Consider the following 20732-nt stretch of genomic DNA (forward strand, 5'->3'; position numbering starts at 1 on the left):
GCTCTGCGCGCCTGCGCATCCCGGGCCTCTCCGGACCCGAAGGCCGCCGGGCAGAGGCAAGGGTTGCTGTACGCCGGTGCTCTCCTGCCTCGGGCGACACGCGCGCACGAACACTAGCTTCCAGCTCCGACCTTTTCGCGGGAAAACTGGCCACAGTTTGCGTTCCAGACAAAGGGTTTATTTACCCTGTATCTGTCTTGAGTATGAGTGTGATTGGTTTTCCAATCAGCGTCCGAGCTAAACTCCGGTCGCCGTATGGGACCCACTGCCACTCTTTTGTGGTGTATGTGTGTGTGTTGCGGAAGGGGGTGTCAAAGAATTGATGGAGAAGGTGGCGAAACTGAGAAGTCACAACAAAAATGTGTGTTTTTCTGCATTGTCAGTTGAACACTTAGCCATCCAGTGATTCTTAAAATGAAAAAAATAAGACATTGACACATTTATTTTAATTTTTCCATTGCCTTCTTGTCCTTTCTCTTAACTCGTAGCGGGCGGAGCAGAGGGAACTACAATCTGGCGTTTGTAGACACTCAGCTGTTTTCTTTTGTTTTGCGGATTTGACAATTGCCTGTTAGTACCAGTATCTAAACTTCTCTCTTTACGCCTTCTAACACAGTCTGCGTGAGTTTAAAGGCAGCATGGTTATGTTATTACCTTTACAAAAGAAACAGAAAAAAAGAGAAACTGACTATAATAAAGACAGAAAAGAAGCATGAAATGAACCCATTTAATAAGCTGTGTGTGTGTGCCTCCAGTACTTGATGGGACTAATATTATATGGTATGACTTAAGCCAAAGGGGTAGAGAAGAAAATCTCGGAGCTTACCTCAGATTGACTTATTTCAGTAATGGCAGTTAGTAGGCCCTGAGAATCCACTGTCCGTCTGACCCGTTCAAGTGTTGAGACTGAATAAAGACTCATCAGTAAGTGACTGGCAGCTTTTGATCTTTCTTGGTTATGCTCTCCTTTAAAAAAAAAAAAAACTATGTAATTTGTTCTCATAATTCACCATATAGATATGGTGGATATTAAAGAAAAGTTTCATTCTCTTTAGAGCAAACACCAGTATCATGTGAAGAAATTTTCAATCAGCCTAGGGAATGAAACGAACTTTTTCTCACTCGGGAAATCCACACTTGTTTCATCAGTGTCAGTATCACAGGTTAAATGACTATCCGGGAGACCATAAGTAAGCCCAGTAAATAACAAGCTGCTTGTTTTTCTTTTTCGACAAATCGGAGCCCCCTCACGATGGTCCTTCTTCCAGCCTCAAGGCAGATACCTCTCTTACCTTTCTCTGGGTACCGATGCGCATCACTGAACATCTTGCTCTCCAGTCAAACTGTCAGCACCCTTGCCTCATCTTTGTCTGTGGCCACCATTACGTGACGCTCATTTACTGAGGACAAATTAAGTTTGTGTGGGCAGCCAGCAAGCTCAGAGGTGCTCAATCAACATGGAAAGCTGTAGAGCAGGCGCATGCGCAGGAGCAATCTGTTAGGCTTCCAGGTTGCCAGATAATTGCCCTCAGAAGACTCCCAGAAGCTATGAAAAGTGAAAAGAAGCCTGCTACAGAGTTCCTAGTGTTTTTTTGTTTTTCTTCCAAGTCTCCAAACAGGAGCTTTGTAAATAAATAAAGAAGTGAGGTCCTGACAATCGGTCATTCTAAGGTAGTGCTGAGTGCTCCTGATTTCATGTAATCTGCTTCTGTGGTCCCACTGGATTTGGGAAGCCTCTCTCAGAACAGCTTGGGACTTGCTCGGATTTCTGCTGCCCTGCCCTGCTCTACCTTTGCTGGAATGCCTCAGGGTGAGACTAGACTTAACTGTGCCTGTCCTTTTGCTACACACTTTATTCATGAAACATATTGGGTTAAAACCTCAACCAGAATAAAATATTCTGCCATTAAATAAGACACTGAAGGAGTTGTTGGTGGTTCATACAAAAATGTGTTTGCCATAAGATATGCAAGTTTCATGTGTATTTTAATGAAAAAGGCTCTGTACAAGATTGATGCACACTGAGTTACTGCGTGGTAAAAAGGTTATATAAAAAGTGCATGGGAACGTGCCTCTACAAAAACCCAAGGCTAAGTAATATCATCCACACGACCCAAATCCACAGAAAAAGTTGTGTTATTTACTTTTCCCTTCCCACAAAGTACTTGAGACACCTTTTTAAGTCATGTTTGAATGTATATAGAATATACTTCCTTGATATTTGAAATAGTACAATAAAAATTTCTTTTGATCAAACTTGTCAAAGCAGTGAGAGTTAATATGTTAAAACAATACTTTTATTCACTTAAAAATACAACTAATAACACACCAGCAAAAAAAAAAAAGTATAAAATGTGCAATGAAGTAACACATGAAGGTAAAGAAAGTGTTCAATAATAGCAAAGGTAATACTTTTCTATAAGGACCGTTGGTTTTGATTAGCGCCTTTTCTGTAAGTTTAAATCATTATCCACATATTTTAAGTACTGAAATTCCAACTGCAACTTCTGAGTGAAAGTTCATTTTCAGCCTCTTAAGCTCTTAAAATCATTTAAATCACCTGTTATTAAGCTTGTTACCTAGAAACCAAATGAAAAATATCAGAGCAGTGGCTACATAGTTATTAGGTACAGAGGAGTTCTTGTTTTTCCATCAACTTCTCATTTTTCTCAAACTGTATATTTTCTCCTTATGTCACATAAAGTTGGATTGTATATAATGCTGGAGTGCTTTTGGTCTTTAATTGCAAGTGCCACTAAAACTGCTGGGAAGAAGTTTAATATTGTTTAAAATTTTCTGCAGTATTTTATGAGTAGACATAATGGTGAGGAGATATGATGAATATTGAGATTAATGAATTGTTTCATTTTATTACATTTCAGGCTGGCCAGCTAAACTATGTGGATCCAGCTACTGGCTATGTGGTGCTCACTCAGATTGCCCACTTGCAAAGAGGTGAATGTTGTGGCTCTGCTTGCAGACATGTGAGTAGCAATTCTCGCATTACAGCAGCAGTTTGCGGTGCTTCTGTAACTTCGTAAATACCTATTATTTGAACAACAAGTCAAATAAAAAAGCCAAATAGACCTGGAGTGCACTTTTTACAAGCTACTTTAGCCAACGACAATGAAGTCCTTAGTACCAACGTAGGACCTTTAAAGTTAATGGAATTTTGTAAAATTTCACTGTGAGCATCAATTCCTTGAAATACTGTGATTTGAAATTCATGGGAGCTCTTTATTACAAGGAAACTTTTCATGGGGTTTCAAATAAGTTGTTTTCATTAGGCAAGTCCAAAGAGGGCAGGAAAAGAAATCTAGAATGTTGCAAACTAGATCCCTCTTCTTTATTAGTTGAATAAATAGAAACTCACCCAGCATTGAGAGGTAGGTTTCCTTCAGATAATGATTTTTTCTTTTCTTCTTTTCTTCCTTCACTCCCTCCCATTTTTCCTCCTCTCTCTCTCTCTCTCTCTCTCTCTCTCTCCTTCTCTCTTTCTCTCTCTCCCCCTCTGCCCACCCTTCCTCTCTCTGGTTCTTTCTGTGGCTCTTTTCCAGTCTGTGTTTGAAATAACTGTGAAACAAGATTATACCGCATGTAGTGCCTGTACATTTCCTAAAATGTTGATTTCAATAGGTACCTCTCTGTGTTCACTAATCAAGATAAACTAACGTCTTTCCTATTATAAGCAAAAAATAAATGGAAATGGGTTCTTCACTATTACTTTTTAAAGGCATAGTGGTGAGGTAAATTGTTATAGGTCAAGATTATAAACAGGAACAACCTCTGTTTACAGAACACTTTGTATGTTTTGGTGCAAGAAGGTGTAATTTCCTTTAACTGGCCACTCTATAATTAAAGAATAGACACTAAATGCATGTATTAACTATAGCCAGGATTAAAAATTAAACCTTCCATTTTATGTATGTTCCTGTGCCCTGAGCTGTTTCTAATCAAATGCCTAAGAGCTTTTTGTAAATTGAGGACTTGAGGATTTTCTAAAAGTGGATTTTTTTGACAGTAAAATTCTTAAATTTGGAAGGATGAATTTAGGAAATGGTTCTCGGACCCTAATTAGGACCATTTGCCTGAGGTTGCCAATATTCTCTTAGTCTGCAGGACCTGATAGATCAAATGATCTATATAAAATTGTTAACAGTCTCTTTTTGTCACCATGAGAACTGTGCTTTTTCAAGACGATTGTTAAATATTTAGTAATAATTTGTTTTATTTCTTCTGCAGTGTCCGTATGGTCAAGTCAATGTTAAAGATCCATCTAAAAAGAAGCAATTCAATTCATATTTTTATGTTTGACAACAATTTCATCTCTGTTCTCTAACTGTGCTTGTATTTTTTAAAAAATAAAGCCCTAATTCAGAATTGCTGGGTTATTAGTTTTGAACACTAGTTTAATCCTAAATACATATATTAAAAGAACATCAATAAAATGAAAAAGCTAACAAATGTTTGTGTGTTTCTGAAATGGCACATTGATAGTTATTTTCCTTTCTTTTTGCTTCATTATCAGACACATATGTTGAAGAAAGAAAATAATGGCTGTTCCATTAAATAAATAGTAGCAATCGGGTCACATTAGTAGCTCTTGGTTTTTCTTGGCCTCCGTTCTCCTACTGTTTTCTCATTCAGTGTTAGCAATCCAAGGGAGGTTGCTGGCAAATAGAAGAGTTTTAATATATTCTTCATTTTATTTATATCTTGAGCTATATGGAGATTGATATAATATATCGTGCAGCATATGAATGCCCAAGAAGTGCCATCCTGCATCAAGAAATGCTCTCATCTTCCATCTGTTCTTTCAATAAAAACTTTAAATCATTTTGACTTGAGGGTCAGGCAGCTGAAGATGTGTCACTTAGACCATCCTTTCTTTTGTCCCCCACCCTTTCCTCCTGTATTTCTTTTGGCACTTCCTAGGCAAACCTATCTTTGAACATTTTATTAGCTGTACACTTATTCACTGCAGTGATGCCGGTGGGCATCAGTCTCCAGCCTGAGTCAGGAGCTTACATGAGCCTCTTTCCACACCTTCCCTGCTTCCTATGAGGACAGCAGTCCCCAGGAAGCCCTTTCCTAACCAGTTGCAGCTGCTCAGAAAAATGAGGCTGCTGCCCACTTGGAAGACTGGCTTTGCCCAGAGCTGACTCCCAGCCTTCCCTCAGTGGAATCTGAAAGGTTCTTGGACATCTCAGGGGTCTGCCTCAGGTTCTGCCTGTGGCCCAAATAACAGCTTTAGAAATCTTAAGCAAACAAAATGTTTTGGTACCTTCTCCCACATTCAATTCAAAATAAAAGCCATTTTTAACCATGAAATAAGCAAGAAGAAGCCCAATAAGGTTCTAATTTTCCTCTTGATTATGTCTTTGTTTGTTTGTTTTTTTTTTTTTAATGTCAACTATTAAAATGTCTTCCCAAATTGTTGGCTTTTTTTTGGTGCCCTACTTTTGCTGGTGCTCTAACCATGGTGCCCTCAGTAACACTGCCCATGAGCCCTGAGAGGTAACAGCAGGATATAAAAGAGTGGTGTCTGTGGACTGGTAGTGTCCTATCTGGAAATTACTTTGAGAGGAGTAGGAGAAGGTGATCAGCATTGTGATCATTGAAGCAGTTTTCCAGAAAAGCATAGAGCTTCCTGGGAGCCAGTTTCCTTTCCATTTTTTGGTCAAGAAGCAACTGCAGTTCCATGTTTTCTGCTCGATTTGAAGACTAACAAGGCCATTTTCTGTGTGGGGCATAGATAATGTTTCTTGAGCAGCCCCCCAAGACAGAAGAGTCTAAAATGTCATCTTCCTGGAGAATAGGGAAACGAACAAAGAAAGTTCATTTTGAAAAGGGGTCTGAGGTAAGACTGTTCTGAGAAAGCCCCTTAGCAGGTGGAAAGATGCCTCCTTCCTATTGGCAGCTCTTGCTTACTGTGCACTTCCTGTAGTAGGAAACTAGCGGAAAAAGAAGGGATGTTGGTCACGGAGGACCCTTATGTGGGACCTTCGTAATTCTTCTCGGCAATTCTTCCTGGCAGAACTTCAAGCCTTAAGGGCAACAACAGCAAAGGAGCCGCTGGGGGGCTGCAGTGGGGACTAGGGAAGAGAGATGCTCATAGTCTTCCCTGCTCCTGGATCCAGGAGGGCTGAAGTTTGCTGTAGTTCTAGAGGGATGCATGTGAACAACACGTTAGGGGTGGCAGCGGGGGCCGGTGCTTCCACATTAAATACAATATGGCCACATAAATGGGTCTCCTGTAAGAGCTTTAAGCTATGTTGTGTTCGCACGTTGTAAAGTAAAATTCAGGTTTCTTATTAGGTGTATGTGTACAAACACATGTGGATGCCAAGAAATAGAGACTTACTTAGAGACTTTAGAGTTTAAATCAGCTCTGGTGCTGCTTCACTTTCAAGGTTTCTGGAGACTCCTTCTGCCCCAGCGTGCAATAAATCAAGGGAAATTGATTTTTAGGTTGTTTCGTATGTGAAACGACTCAATGGAAACTGGGGAATACTGTTGTGAAGGTTATCAGGGTGGGGTGTGAAGACAGATCCCTGCAGCGTTGATTCTCGCAGCAGGTGGATCATGATGCGCACTCCTCTGTCTTCAAGAAACAGCACTGCCCGGACTGTTTATACAGAGTAGGGAAGAGAAGGGCTTTTATTTTTTTCAAGTAAAATTTAAGGTTCCCAAACAGCGTGTGTTTGAAACAGCGCCCTTAGAAGTGGAGGCACTCTCTGGGCCTGGCACGTGTCTTTGTTCCAGAGCAGCACCCCTTCTCCAAAGGCATTGGCAAAGTCTGTTCCACACACACTGTTCCACTGTCAGAAATCTGCGGATCTTAGATTTGTCTCCAGACAAGACTGGGGAAGAGAGCTCACTACCAGACAAATAGCAATTGGCATGTTGTCTTCCTATGAGCACTTTGAGATCCCACAGCCCCTGGTTAGTGCAAAAGGAACCTCGCCCTCCACTCCTTGCTGACACCTGCCATTTCATCTTTTCTAACATTCAAGCCATGGCTTGAGTTTGTGGATTGGATGTCTATGGTGGAGGAGTGAAAAATCGGTGCTATTTTTTCACTACCATGCAAAAATTAAGATATAATCCTGGATGCCAAAACTATCCCCTCCCCTCATTAAAAATGTAAGATATTTAAGTCGGGGGTGGAGGGCAGAGAAAGTCTACATCCTATTTCGCCAGTCTCTGTGAAGAGCCTGATTTCTGAGAAGAAGGTTGTGGAAGAACCCGTAACTATCTTTAGCCAGAGACTGAGCTGTCTCTGGAATGTCCAGCGTACCCTGGACCTCTGGATGCTCCGATGTGTGCTAGGGTGCCCAGGGCACTGGGTTGACCTCTGTCCCTATAAACAGCTTCGAGGTTGGGCTCATGAAACAAAACGCACAGATTCACGTGGCTTTCCTTTCTGGCACCGCAGGCATAAAAGGCAGTGTTAACCAAGGAATCGTGGACTCTGGAGGAATTGGGAGATCCTTAACGACCACATCCTCCAAGCAGAAATTTGTATTCTACAGTGTGAGCTTCGGTGCGCGTTTCAGCGTGCGTGCTCCTGCGTGTGTGTGTGTGTTTGTGTGTGTGTGTGTAGAATGGATGTCGTTACCAAATACCTAAAACGGTATTGGACCGCAAAGAGGTTAAACCCAGTTGCTTTAGACAGGGATGAGTTGAAAGCACCCAAGAGTTTTTGGGTGGGTATCACCGTCCATCCATTCTACGGCCTCGCTGATGAGCATAGAAGATGAACCCGGGAGGACTGTCCTTTCTTGGCTGCGAAACCTGACCGATATATAGGGGATATTCTAGAAGAAAGAGCTAAGGAGGCCAGGGCGGAAAGAGGAAAGTCAGGCGTGGGGAAGATTGAAAGGTAAACTGGTGGGACTGACCGGGCTGGTGGGACTAGTTAGCGAAGCCAAATGTTTCGGTAGGAAGAGAGATCTTGTAGGAGGTACTCCGAGCGATATTCCCGGATTTGGGTTGAAAAGAGAAAGCCAGGGGGCTCGGGTTCCCGGCTCCTGGTCTGTTCCTTACCGACCCTAAAATGTATGGCAGAGCTTGTGGGGCAGGCGTGGAGGCGGCGTCCACCCCCACGTGCCCCACGTGCAGCCGCAATCCCACGAGGTTTTCGCAAGCTGCTTGGAGGCAAGCGGGCGTCCCCCCACCCCGCCCACTGCGCCCTGGACCCAAGCCACGCACCGCCAAGGAGTAGCTATGGTGGCACGTGGAGGAGGGGCGGGTAGGCAGGGCGGCACCATCACCCGGAGCAGCATCTTGGAGCGGCCAATCTCACTGCTCATATTCTCCTCCCCACCCGCGCAGGAGCCTTGCTGTAATCCCCCGCCTCCCCATCTCAGACTGTGAGGGGCGCACCGGGTGGGAGAATGGGTAAATAACTGGCCCAAGGCCCACCTTCCCGGTTCTCCCTCCACTTTCCCGCGGCCTGACTGCGCGCTGGGCAACGCAGCCCCTCGGGAACCTGACACCAGGTAATGTGGCCTCCGCCCCGTCCCAGGTCTGGCTGCATCCCCTCGAACCCTTGCCTGTCCGGGTCCAAGTGCGGATTTTCTCCCGGAAGGTTAACCACCACCCCCATCCCCTAGCCGGGGCCCGGGGGGAAGAGATGCCCCGGCTCTCTTGTTGACCCTGCCGCAAACGCCGACTTCGAGCGCAGAATACTCCCCAGAGTGTTGGGTTCTTGATACCCAGCCCGGGAGCGCGGAGAGTGAAGGAGGGACCGGGAGGGGAAGGCGGGGACGCAGTGGGTGAACAATCAATGGCTTAGCCTAGTTTCCCAGCAGGAGCTACCGCCCATCCACCGTCTATGCAGGCACCAGCTGGCGGCAGCATCTTTTAGGTACAAGCTGCAGGGAGGCAAAAGCTGGCTGGGGGGCCGGGAGCCCAGGGCACGCCGCGAGACTCCAGCCCCCCTGCTGCGCCCCAGCCTCAAGATGCTCTGGGCTTTATGAGGTTCAGTTACCGCGGAGTCCTCCATTAACACCTCCTCTGATTATTGAGAGGCTGGAAGGGCTGAATGCAGCCTCAGAGCGTTTCTCTGGGCACCGGCCCGCGTCTGTGCCCTCTGCCCACCCCTTCTTCCTCCCCCTCCCGATTTGGAAGTATAAACAGAAAATAAAAGACAGGTGGAGAGAGCTAAGGGTCAGAGGTGAGGGAATCAGATCAACTCCAATGGGGCGGGGGAGAGAGAGAAGGGAGAAATTAATTTTCATCCAACGCTTTATTTATTTATTTGGATTAACAGAGGGACCCTGAGCGAGACGCGAGGACTGACCCGCACCCCTGGCCGCCGCCTCCCGCCTTTCCTCTTCGAGAACCGAGTTCTAGTGGGGGAAACGTCTGACATCTGGACCTCAAGGTAAGACCCTGATGGAGATGTTTTAGTCGGAGCAGTTTTCTGCCCTCGGAGTGCGCCCGGACGGCCGGGAGTTTCAGGGACGTCTTGGGAGCCTACCAGAGGAAGGTCCGGCTCTGCTCCAAGCCGAGTCCCTACCTGAGGTCTCCGCGGGAGGAGCGGTTTGGACGCGCCCCACCGGATGGGAGGAGGTGCTTGGGGAAGCCGGGCCGTACCGCCCGGCTGACGCGCGGCTTTTCTCTGCCAGTGCAACCACCATTACGGCGTGATCCACTCCTTTTCCTCCAAGAATGCTGAACGGTACCACTCTAGAGGCAGGTGAGTTATGTGCCAGGTTCCTTATGATGTTCTCTGCCCCTTGGGCCAGTGCGTATGCCATGTGAGTGTGTGTGCGTGTGTGTGCGCCTTCGCTGGGTGGAACGAAAAGGAGTGTGTGTCCTAAAAATTAAACCGCGCTTCGTAGGCTCAAAAAAACACATTCGTTTTCAGTCTCCTGATAGGATTCCTGAAACCTTCGTTTCCCTCCTTTTGCCTTTCTCTTTGACTGTCTTCGACTTTCCTCAGGATCAGGGTCCGGGGCGCCTGGCAGAGGTCCTGGTTCCACTGATCCTCCAGTAGTCAGCGGTGCAAGGGACGCGCTCCCGACCCTCCGCTGAGCTGCTGGGGATGTTTCTTTCTTGGAAGGGATGGAAGTGGGGACCGAGAAGACACCGTTTGTCACCCGTGTAGGGGTTAACTGGAAACTGGCTTCACCCACATTCTTTTGTTGTTGTTCAGTCCTAACCTAGCGCAGCAGTTTCTGCGCGGGATCTCAGTGGACGCAGTGCGGGACTTCTCCCTTTATTTCTGTGGAGCTGAGGGCAGGCGGCGCAACAAATCTCAGGTAAAAGAGCATCAGATTTCAGAAGCACTGTATTCTAAACTTGGCGCAGTCCCCTTTGGGGAGAAGAGCCCAGGGGCTATAGAGGATGGAGGTTTGAAGGAAGCAAAAGCCGGCGAGAGGCTTTTTGTCACGAAGGATGAGGGTAGGCAGAGAACGTGCGAAGGGGCAGGGCCTTGGCCGGGGAGTACCGCCCAGCGAGAGACTGGCAAGGGTGTGCAGCTGGAGCGTGGCCTCAGGTCCCCCTTTCCAGGCAGCCGAACTCCCCCTGTCCCAGCTCTGCTTGGCTCACTTCCATTTGTCTTGAGGGAGGCTCCTCTAGTAGGACTGAATCAGAAGTGCGCCCGTGTAGCAGCCTCAGTATAGATCTGCCCACCTAGGTGTAGGGGGAAGTTTTACACACAGAGTATTTCAGTCTCCACTGTCTGGAGAAAGGCCCCAGCGTGTCCCAGCCATCCTCTTACCTTCCATCCAGCGCAGCCCGGGCATCCAGGGACAGGTGGCGTGGCACTGAACGCATGGTTCCGAGCCTCAGGATGACGCTGACGTTTCACTGGGCCTTGGGGTGCTCAGGACACTGCCAGAAGCTGGATACTGTTTTAAGAGTCCCGCCTTTCAAACCAAAGGGGCTCCTTAACCAGCTTAACAGGGTCTGGAGGAAAGGTAACACCTCCTTCTTTAAAGGGCAAACTTAGAGGCACAGAATCATGGCCTCCAAAATTCAGGTAGAAAGAGACCTTAAGTCACCTTTGCTCTCAAAAGATGCACATTTGTTGGTTACTTCTTCCCTCTCAACCCTAACTGTCCTGTGGATTTAATTTCCCTTTCCTCTCCCCTAGGGAGTTCTACTGGGCTCGGGTTCTTTGCACAGGTAGACCCACCTGAGCCCGCGACAAGGGCGCTGCAGTCTTCTTGACCTTCATAGAGATTCTGAGATCTCGAACTCTCAGTTCCATCTACTATGCTCCACTATAGTCTGGCCGTCCACTTTCCTAAAAGCGGCAACAGTAGCGGGATGAGTGCTGTCAGAATAGAAAGGAAAGAAAGCTTAGTGGACTGCGTGTGCTCAATTGTGAGGGAGAGCAGTGCTGGTCAAGGGACCTGCCCCATTATTCCTGGTAGAGCTCTGAATTTAGAGGAGACTTAAGATCCTATCCCCGATGCAGGTTAGAGAGAACCACATGCACCTGTCCCATCAAGTGAGGCAGTGGCTCAGCCCAGGAACTGAAAAAATGAACACTCTAATTTTTATAGAACACTTGCAGGCCATTCAGACTAGAGCTGGGAGAAGGGGGGAACATTTCTTTCTTTCTTTTTTTTTTTTTTGTCACCAGCCACCGGGCCTCAGCCCCTCTGCTGGAGAGGTGAAAGGAGTACAAAGATGCTCTCTTTATTTAAAGTGCTTAAAGTCCTTTGAGAATGAGGAGCCGGGAGCTCTTAGGCAATCTCTCTTGGGGGCTCCAAGACAAAAAGTGGAAAACCCAGGGTCACACACCCAATTTGAGGGCATTCCTTCCCATTCTTCACGGGCTTCCTCCTTAGGAACTATTAGAGGAGGCAGGTCTGGACCCATGGGGACCTATTTCTGCAGAGCTAACAAGGACCTCCCAAACTCCAGCAGACCCCCACCCCACCCCCAACTTTCTCCAGACTTCCTGCATTTGCGGCGAAGGAAGAATCCTGGCAGTTTGCTTCTTTACAGGAAGTAGCAAATGCCACTGAATGCAGGAACTTATAACCTGAGTTTTATAAGAGCAACAATAGCTAGGATTCAACTTGGAAACTGATTGCAGACGGTGTTCGGCCTTGCCTGTACCTAGATGATTAACAAATATGTGTGGAATCGAAGAATGAATGGATGATTGGAGGGCTTACAAAACCTCTGTGTTTGGCTTCCCTGGAGACTCTGTAAAGTTCTGGCTTTTTCCTGGAGTTGTTTAACTTTCCCTGCATGCAGTCTCCAAAGTTTTATCTCTTGCAAGGAAACAGTGGTATTCTTGCATTCTTTGTTGTTGATTTTGCTGAGTAGGGGCAATATGCAACAAGAACCAAACCTAATTTCAAACAGCCCCATTTGGGCATTGGGAGAGGGTTTAGCACAGAAACTAGACAAAGTCAGTTGAAGTCCTGTATTTACTTTTTGCTTGGAGCTTCCTTGGGTGAATTGACTGAGTGGACTTCGCAGAGACTCCTCCTCCTCCTCCTCCTCCTCTTCTCCCTCTCCTCCTCCAGCTCTGAGTCAGTTTAGCCTCTGACTTGTGTGAAGGCAATCTGCCCCTTTGTGAAAGGACCTGCTGTCTCTGAAAGGACTGCTGCCCCCAGCCCCTCCTCAGGGCCCTTCTTGTGTGCACGTGGGTTTGAAAAGCTCATTGATTCCCATCCAAAGGGGCTAATTACATTACTTACAGTAAATAGCAGCCCTGCTGTCAGGTATAGCTGCCAAAGTAAGGAGGAGGGGGATGTCTCCAGCTTAGTTCACTTGATTGGCTTCATTTTTGTGTGAAATTGCGTTTTATGAGCTGCATTCTGGCACCCGGAGGACCTAAACTGAGTCCAGTCTGCAAATAACATTATTTTTGACCCTGAGAAAAAAGGAGGGGAAGCAGTAGAGTCTTGAGTTTCATGGAAGAGGCCACTCCAGCAGCCTCAGAAGGCAACGCTTTGGGACAGGAAGTCAGGCTGCTGCACCAGGGGCCGTTTCCTCCCTCGCTTTATTTCTGCCTTCCTTCCTTTCCTTTCTTCTCATCCTCTCCCTTCCTTTTTTCTTTCTTTCTTCTCTCCCTCCCTTTCTCCCTCTCTCCCTGGATTTTCTCCCGTGGTCTTTCTAGCTTTGGCCACAGTTCCCTGTCGGGCTCCCCCGGGCGGAGGGAAGTGGGTCTGCTGCCGGGCGGCTCTTCTGAGGTGTCTGGGATGTGCCAGGACACAGGCACCGCAGTCCTGGGAAAGGCGGCGGGAAGTCGTGGGGAACGCAGGCTGACGACCCGGACGAAAGGAGCAGAGAGAGGCCCGCGCGTCCTGCTCTCTGGGTAAAGCCACGCTGGTTCCTGCCGCAGTGCTTCGGGCCCCTAGGGGGCCTGTGGCCGTTTGAATGAATCGACAATATCAGAGTATTGTGGACACTTTTTAATGGGGCCGGGGAGGGGCCGCCGCTACCGGGAACAGAGGGCGACAGAACAATCCCACCTCTTGTGAGGAGCAGGTCTGCCATTCTGCTTATCCGTTCTCACCTTCCCCTCCTCCACGGCAAAGAGTCCCCTTCACACCCTTCTGAGTGTGCGGGTGCGCCCAGTTTTACAAGTCCCCTGTCCTGCCAGGGTAGTGGGAGCAGCACGGTATGGGGCTAGTGCCCAGTCCTGCGGCGGCAGGCGCCAAGCTCCCGGGAGGCCCCAAGTCGCTTCCCATATTGGCAAGTTTCAAATGAGACATTAGAATCTCCGGCAGCCTTCCTTCAAGCCCGAACCTGGGAAAAGAATAAGCCGCCCTATGGCCAAGGCTCAATTGCATACCCATGTGTACAAGTCCATGCCCTGTCCCCTACACTCTGCTTTTCTCAAAGAAAATTGTTTTGCCAAAAGTAACCCTGAGAAATGTAGACGCTCCAAAGGCCCTTTCCACTTTGGATGAAGCCCACACCTAGTAGGGTCTCCAGCCTTCAAGGAGGTGAGGCAAAGACCTGCATCGTCAGACAGCTGCTTTTAAAAGTGGATTGAGGAAGATGGGATGGGGAGGAGAGGAGCCAACATCATCTCCACCTCAGTAAAGTGCTTACATTTCTGCGCAATATTTATGCATTTCTGGTAACAGTCCTGCAGGCTGGGGATGAAAAAGTCCACAAGGAGCAAACCCAAAGTTTGAAGTTGATATTCTGTGTGTCCTGAGCCAAGGTCTGATCTTGAACTCGGATGAAATAGGCGGGCTCTAGGCCTCCTGCACCAGGGCGGGGACAACAAGAGCTCCTTTTCCCCTTTAAAACATGACTGCTGGGAACTCTTGGATGTGTGTGTGTGTGTGTGTGTGTGCGCGCGCGCGCGTGTGTGTTTTGTGGGGAGGTAAATGCCCCCTCCTCCTGCCTCCCTGCTCTCTATCCCCCCACCCCTTTGTAATGTTTGTCCTGCTTGCCCATCACCAGGGGGTTGAGAGGAGTATGACAGGTCTTTGTTGTCTGAATAAAAATCCGTGGCAGCTCCGGGGAGAGAACTCCTCCTACTAAATTATCAAAAATGGGCTGGCTTTAGTCTCTTAACAAATTGGACACAGCTCAGGCAGGAGCAGTCCCCAACCCAACCTACAGGAACTGGGAACTTGCAAGCAGTGAGGGAACGCTGAAAATAGCACTTCTTTTTCTTTCTTTGTGTTCAAAACTATTTTCTTTCTTCACCAGATTTTGTTTTCCTCCCCCAGCTGCAGTTGTTTCCCATTAGTAACTCGATCTCTCAGAGCAGTAAGATTCGCCTTCTACGCCTCTTTTCCCCTCCACCCGAATTGTTTGTTTTCTGCACATCTCCTTCACGGAGCCGCTGAGGCTTTCCCCACCACTCTTCCCACTTCTTTTTGCTTCCCCTAGATTCCCCCAGCACACCGATTTCCACTCCGTCTCTTTCTTCTCCTCCTCTCTCTCCCTCTTTCCCTCCATCCCCGAGCCTCTCTGCGCTCCCACAGCGCAGCCCTCTCGAGTCCCTTGCCTCCTTCATTCGGATGAGCTGAAAGCCCTGGGCGTGTGTATATGGAAATAGTGGGGTGCCGAGCAGAAGACAACTCGTGTCCTTTCCGCCCCCCAGCCATGCTCTTCCACGGGATCTCCGGAGGCCACATCCAAGGCATCATGGAGGAGATGGAGCGCAGATCCAAGACTGAGGCCCGTCTGGCCAAAGGCGCCCAGCTCAACGGCCGCGACGCGGTAAGGAAGGGCTCCCCAGCGGCGGTAGCCGGGCACCCCTGCGCCCTCAGTTAAGCCAAGCCGACTCCCTGGCCGGAAGAGATCGGGGGCAGCGGGTCGTAGAGACGTCCGCTTGAGGCTGGCGGGTGGGTTTTCTCCCGTCCACCGAGGTCTGCAGGGCTAAGAATTGGTCGTTTTTCTGAATTGAAATGTCTGCATTAGTTGGCTGTCCTCTGTCGCAGCTGATTCCGAAAGAGCAGAGAGAGGAGCTGGGAGGAGGTGGAGTGGGGAGGTGGCATTATCTTCTACAGACCTCAAGATTCCCTTGATTCCGGGGCGGGAGTCTCCCCGGCGAGGATCCGCAGCTCCGAGGGCAAGCTGGGCGCAAGCAATAAGAGGACAGCGCGCTGCCCAGGCGTACGAGCCAAGCAGGAGCCCTGGTGGCCTTAGTCTCTGGCCCTGATGACCGGACCTTTGGAGCAGATTCGGACGCGACTGAGTCATTTCCAGTTCTCTAGACGCTCGGGTCTTGGGACCCCTAACCGAGAGAATCTCAGGGTTTCTAGCATCCTGACTCAGTCCCTCTAACGAGACAGCACTACGTTTAGCGCCGGGACCGGGCGGGTGTCAAGTGTAGGGGGAAGTCAAATAAAACATACGAAGGGGCGCGGCACCCAGTCGAAACGCATGAACTTTATAACCAACCCTTAAACAAACTAATCAACTACCACTGTTTCTACTATCCATAATGATAAAGTTATGTCCTCCTAATAAAGAAAACCAATTACTTATCTAAGTGCTTCCCTTTCCCGATTACTAACTGGAGGGGGGTAACTACAGAAGTCTCCGGAAATGATTTCAGCCAAACATAGCTGTGTAGATCCTTTGGTACCACAGTAGAACTTGTAGCCCAAACTAATCAGGAGACTGCTCTAGCCCTGTCAGCTGGGTTTTGGGTCCGGGCAAGTATCCCAACTGGTGAACGTGTCTATATTTGTAACACTCATTTAGTGCCAGGGCCCCGGTCGGAGTAAAGGGCTAAACTTTACTTTTTCAGGCCCGCTGAAATTTCATGGGGAAGTTCAACCCATTTCTGCTAGTCGTGAGGGAAATGTCCGGAGGTTAACTCCTTTTCCGTTTTTCTGGTTATCACGTTTAAAAACAAATAGTAGCAACCCAAACCCAAATTTTGCAGTGGGGCTGGGCTCCTCAAGGTGGGGCCACTGGGGCATCCTCAGTCGGGTCAGTGGGACCCAGAAGGGAAGCGTAATTTGGGCACTAAACAGATTTTCAAGACAAAGGTCTCAGTACGCCTGTTGATGCTAGGGAAAGAGGGGACTGTATAGAGCGGGCTGGACAACGGACCCTCTTTCGGAACAGCCACTTTACACACTTATTGGGAACGGGACCAATAGTCCTGAAAATTAGGGAACAGCAGGGTCTGCCAAATATATCTCAATCAAAACAAAGTCGACCAAGTTATGAGCACAGGTCCAATAATCTCCCCTTTGCTTTTGATTTCAGTGCTGCTTATAAGAATTTAGAGAAATCAAACTGTAATATTTTTTGTTTAAAATAACCTGTGCTCGTTGAAATTTCCATTTCACTCCCCAATCATTTCCGTTGTTTTATTTTGTGTGCGTCGAAAGCCACAATTTTTAGCTTGTATTTATTTGAATTCGGAAACGATCACCAAACTATAGTCAATATTCTCCCAGTCCTTTGTAAGCGAGGCTTCTGATGGCCGGGATATCTTTAGGCTAATAGTCCCGGGAGGACGCGAATGCCAGTTTAGTCGGATACGGAAGAAAGCCAGCGAGCCGTAGAGAGAAATCACAAATGTTTTCCCCGACTTTTGCCTTTGTGCAGTGGACCCTGGCCCCTGCCGCGCTCCCTGCACGCCCTGGGCTCGGTCTTCCTAGGGGAGAACCCCGCGTCGTGCGGCGACACCGCGCGCCCTCCTCAGCCTTGCGGTGTGCTTTCTTTGCAGGGCATGCCCCCGCTTAGCCCGGAGAAGCCCGCCCTGTGCGCCGGCTGCGGGGGCAAGATCTCGGACAGGTACTACCTGCTGGCTGTGGACAAACAGTGGCATCTGAGATGCCTGAAGTGCTGTGAATGTAAGCTGGCCCTCGAGTCCGAGCTCACCTGCTTTGCCAAGGACGGTAGCATTTACTGCAAGGAGGATTACTACAGGTACTCCCCTACACCCCCACTTCTTACGTCCGCCCAAGTACACCTGGCGGGGTTATCTGCCTGAGCTCGGAATCCCCTCTCCGTCTCCCACCTTTTGCCCCATTCCAAGTGCGGTTATCATTTCGAAGACCAGGGAAGCCCACTGCATATGCCTTCAAGCTGCAATCTCCCTGACCGACGGTGAGGGTGGGTGGGAGGGACGGACATTCAAGGTCTAGAGCTCTATCAGCGAATACCACGCGCTCCCATCACTTCTCCGCTTGGCTGGAGGAACTTGGGGAAATCTGGGGAAGAGTAAATGGACGTGGTCTCAGTCGACTGAGACTTTACTGGGTTTTTGTTTTCCGCTTGCTACGAATTGGGCAAGTTCTGCGCCTTGAAACTGAACTAGTGGCTCGGGCAGCAGCAACAGAGTGTTAGGTTTTCTCAGGTGGCAGGAGACTCTGTAAATGACTATGAAAAGGAATAAATGCCATTGCCAAAACCCAAGCCACTCGGTTCCGAGGTCCTTTTATCGCTAGTTACAACCATGTCCGCCAGATTGGAGAGAAAAGTCAGCAGCAGGCGTCTTTATTGATTCTTCTCAGTTATATTTCTGGATTGGGAAAGACAGAACTATGTGCAGGTGACCTAGCTCCGCTCTCAGCCCAAACAAGATAAGTGGTTAAAAGAATAATAACCTTTCCTCTACAAAATCGTCATTTTCCAGGACTGTGTCGGCATGTTTTCCCGCACACTCGCACATCCAGGAATAATTGTATCTTCCTTCATTCATAGAATATTTTGTAATTGATTAACTGTTTTCACTTGGCATGGCAATTTAATATTCTAGTGCTGTGAGTTAGATCGTTCTAACTAGTGGTTTGCTTTTTTAAATTTTTTAAAAATTTGTTTTAATGTTCACTTTACAGAGAAGAAAACTAAGACTTAGTTGCCCGATTCTTCTGACTTTAATGTAAAGATCCTCTGTCTTGGTTTATCAGAAAAGTTCGATGGTCAAATAAAATTAATGCCCACTGTCCTGTCCTCCCGGAACCCTACCAGGTCCCAGTCTGAGGCCACTGCAGACCAAACCCAGGTGTCGCGGGTGGGAGATGGCTCTGCCTTGCTTCAACTAGCAACCTGACTTAACTGTTTCCTTCCAGAAGGTTCTCTGTGCAGAGATGTGCCCGCTGCCACCTTGGCATTTCCGCCTCGGAGATGGTCATGCGCGCCCGAGACTCAGTCTACCACCTGAGCTGCTTCACCTGCTCCACTTGCAACAAGACTCTGACCACGGGCGACCATTTCGGCATGAAGGACAGCCTGGTGTACTGCCGCGCCCACTTCGAGACCCTCTTGCAAGGAGAGTATCCACCGCAGCTGAGCTACACGGAGCTGGCGGCCAAGAGCGGCGGCCTGGCCCTGCCTTACTTCAATGGTACGGGCACCGTGCAGAAGGGGCGGCCCCGGAAGCGGAAGAGCCCAGCGCTGGGAGTGGACATCGTCAATTACAACTCAGGTGTGCCCCCTATCCTCACCCCCGGCGCAGTCCCGGCCTCCCTGAGGAAAATTCTTAGAGCTCCTTCCCCGTCCAAAGTCTTGCTGCAAGAGTGTGTTTTGCCCGATGCCTCTGTTCTCACCACAACCCCCTGTCACTCTGAAGGAAGGGAGAGAGGGAGGAGGAGGAAGGGGAGGGAGAGGCAACACTTTATTTAGGTTGTGGCAAAAAACACATCCATAACTATGGGGCTGTAGTGACTTCCCCCAAACAGGCAGAGCCAAAACGTTGTTGCCGGTTAGTTAATGAGCCCATTAGTTTCTGGCTCTCAGTTGGAGCAAAACAGCCCCAGGGCAATTTCTTTGTGGAGGCCAAATTATAGATCCTGGAGGAGGTTTCCTAAATACTAAAGAAAAAAAAAAAGTCTTCAGAGCCCAACCCCAGTCTGTCTAGAGGGGTCAGAGGCTGTGGTCACCAGCCCAAAGTTAATCAGGAACACGGTTGGCAAGAGTGTTGAAAAACCTAATCCCTGATCTTGGCAAAAAGCAGTTGTAGGGGTGGGAATCACTCTCCACAGCTGAGCTAGCCTATGTCTTTCCTAAGTCAGGATATTCATCCAGCCGTCTCATTCCCGGTGTAATAGACCATCCAGACATCCAGACCCCTGGCCAACTGAAAGAACCTTCAGGTCAGGCCCCCTGAGGAAGCTTAATGGTATCTCAGACCATTCATCTATACTCAATCACCTTCTCTCTTCATTAAAAACAACCCGCAGGCAACAAGTCAAGAACACATTCTTCCTTGCTTTGAGGGACACACCTATCATGTGTCAATCTCACATGCATCAATTTCCCATTGTTGGTAGCCGGCCCCCACTTCCCATCCTCCAGGTGAGGATGGTGATCCACTCTGCAGATGATACTCTAACTCTGAGCAGAACAGAAGCTCTTTTTGTGAGTCCCAATCACTGGAAAAAAAAGAGGTATTAGAAAGCCCTGGCTAACTTTTGGGGAGCCTAAGGAACTTAACTGCTTTGGCTTTCAGTGCCCTGGCCCAGACCTGGCTGAGGATCTCAGCAGACTGATGCTCAGGACAGGGGAGACCATTCTGTTGGAAGGAACGTTGAGGACCATATTATGGCAACCCCACTCTATTACTACGAATGCCCCCAGATCCACACATAGGCACCCCAGAGCACAGGATTTTGCCTGTTTTTCTCTTCCAGTTCACAGGGCCTGGTATGGTGCCTGACATTGCTAGTCAACGTAAAGAACAGTGTCCAGCCAGTTAAGTGATTTGCCCAAGATCACACAGCCAGTGTGAATGTGGAGCTAAGGGTCCTGCTCTGAGTTTAGAGTTTTCAGGAGAACCCACACAGGATGAGTGGTTGCTCTCTCAGACCTCTGTTAGCCTCTCTCCTGGGATTCTATACCGCCTGATCTAACAGAAGAGGAGAATCCTTTATGGGCAAGCATAGCAGGTGGCCTTGCCAGGAGAATGGGGAGCAATGGGGAACACTGTGTGGCAGCACTTGTCCCTAGGGGGTTCATACCAGGGTTGCTGGATGAAAAGAAAAGGACCTGCCGGCTCACTGCAAATCTCACCAGGGTCGGTCAATCTGTATGAGGGCAGCGGGCGAAGCCCCAGGTTTTGGCATCCCTCAGTAGTGGCCGTGCCCTCACACTGGCCCCTGCTGTGCTGGGGCGGGAGATTTGGTTAGGGGCCACTTTGCCCAGCATGCTTACTTCATCTTCTTTGATGCGTGGTCCCCAGGGCAGGGCAGGCAGGGCACTAATTGTTCTTTATTAATAGAAGATGACATTGGAATCTCAAGCCACTCACCAAGGCCCTAATGCCCTAATGAGAGAGGGAGACAGAGAGAGAGAGAGAGAGAGAGAGAGAGAGAGAGAGAGAG

At 48.5% G+C, this 20732-nt stretch overlaps 2 protein-coding genes across 5 annotated transcripts in view; both read left to right on the forward strand.

Annotated features, from left to right (window-relative positions):
- The window catches only part of LOC105504298 (chromosome unknown open reading frame, human C1orf53), a 4898-nt gene extending 438 nt beyond the window's left edge, over positions 1–4460 (forward strand). Inside the window, exons 2-3 of the mRNA XM_011931686.1 lie at positions 2883–2984; positions 4243–4460. Coding sequence (XP_011787076.1) covers positions 2883–2984; positions 4243–4314 — 174 coding nt within the window. The 3' untranslated portion in view covers positions 4315–4460. The remainder of the gene's footprint in view (positions 1–2882; positions 2985–4242) is intronic.
- Positions 4461–9043: 4583 nt separating this feature from the next.
- LHX9 (LIM homeobox 9) overlaps positions 9044–20732 on the forward strand; it is a 22103-nt gene continuing 10414 nt past the window's right edge. For 2 of the 4 annotated variants that reach the window (XM_011931690.1, XM_011931688.1), the window contains exons 1-3: positions 14267–15165; positions 17135–17337; positions 18483–18838. In XM_011931690.1, the coding sequence (XP_011787080.1) occupies positions 14992–15165; positions 17135–17337; positions 18483–18838 (733 nt within the window). In that variant the 5' untranslated portion in view covers positions 14267–14991. Of the gene's footprint in view, positions 9182–9277; positions 9392–9635; positions 9707–14266; positions 15166–17134; positions 17338–18482; positions 18841–20104; positions 20109–20732 lie in introns of those variants that run through there. The other 2 variants (XM_011931689.1, XM_011931687.1) reach the window with 2 other exon arrangements.

Source organism: Colobus angolensis, unplaced genomic scaffold, assembly GCF_000951035.1.
Source record: "Colobus angolensis palliatus isolate OR3802 unplaced genomic scaffold, Cang.pa_1.0 Scaffold91, whole genome shotgun sequence".
NCBI lineage: Eukaryota > Metazoa > Chordata > Mammalia > Primates > Cercopithecidae > Colobus > Colobus angolensis.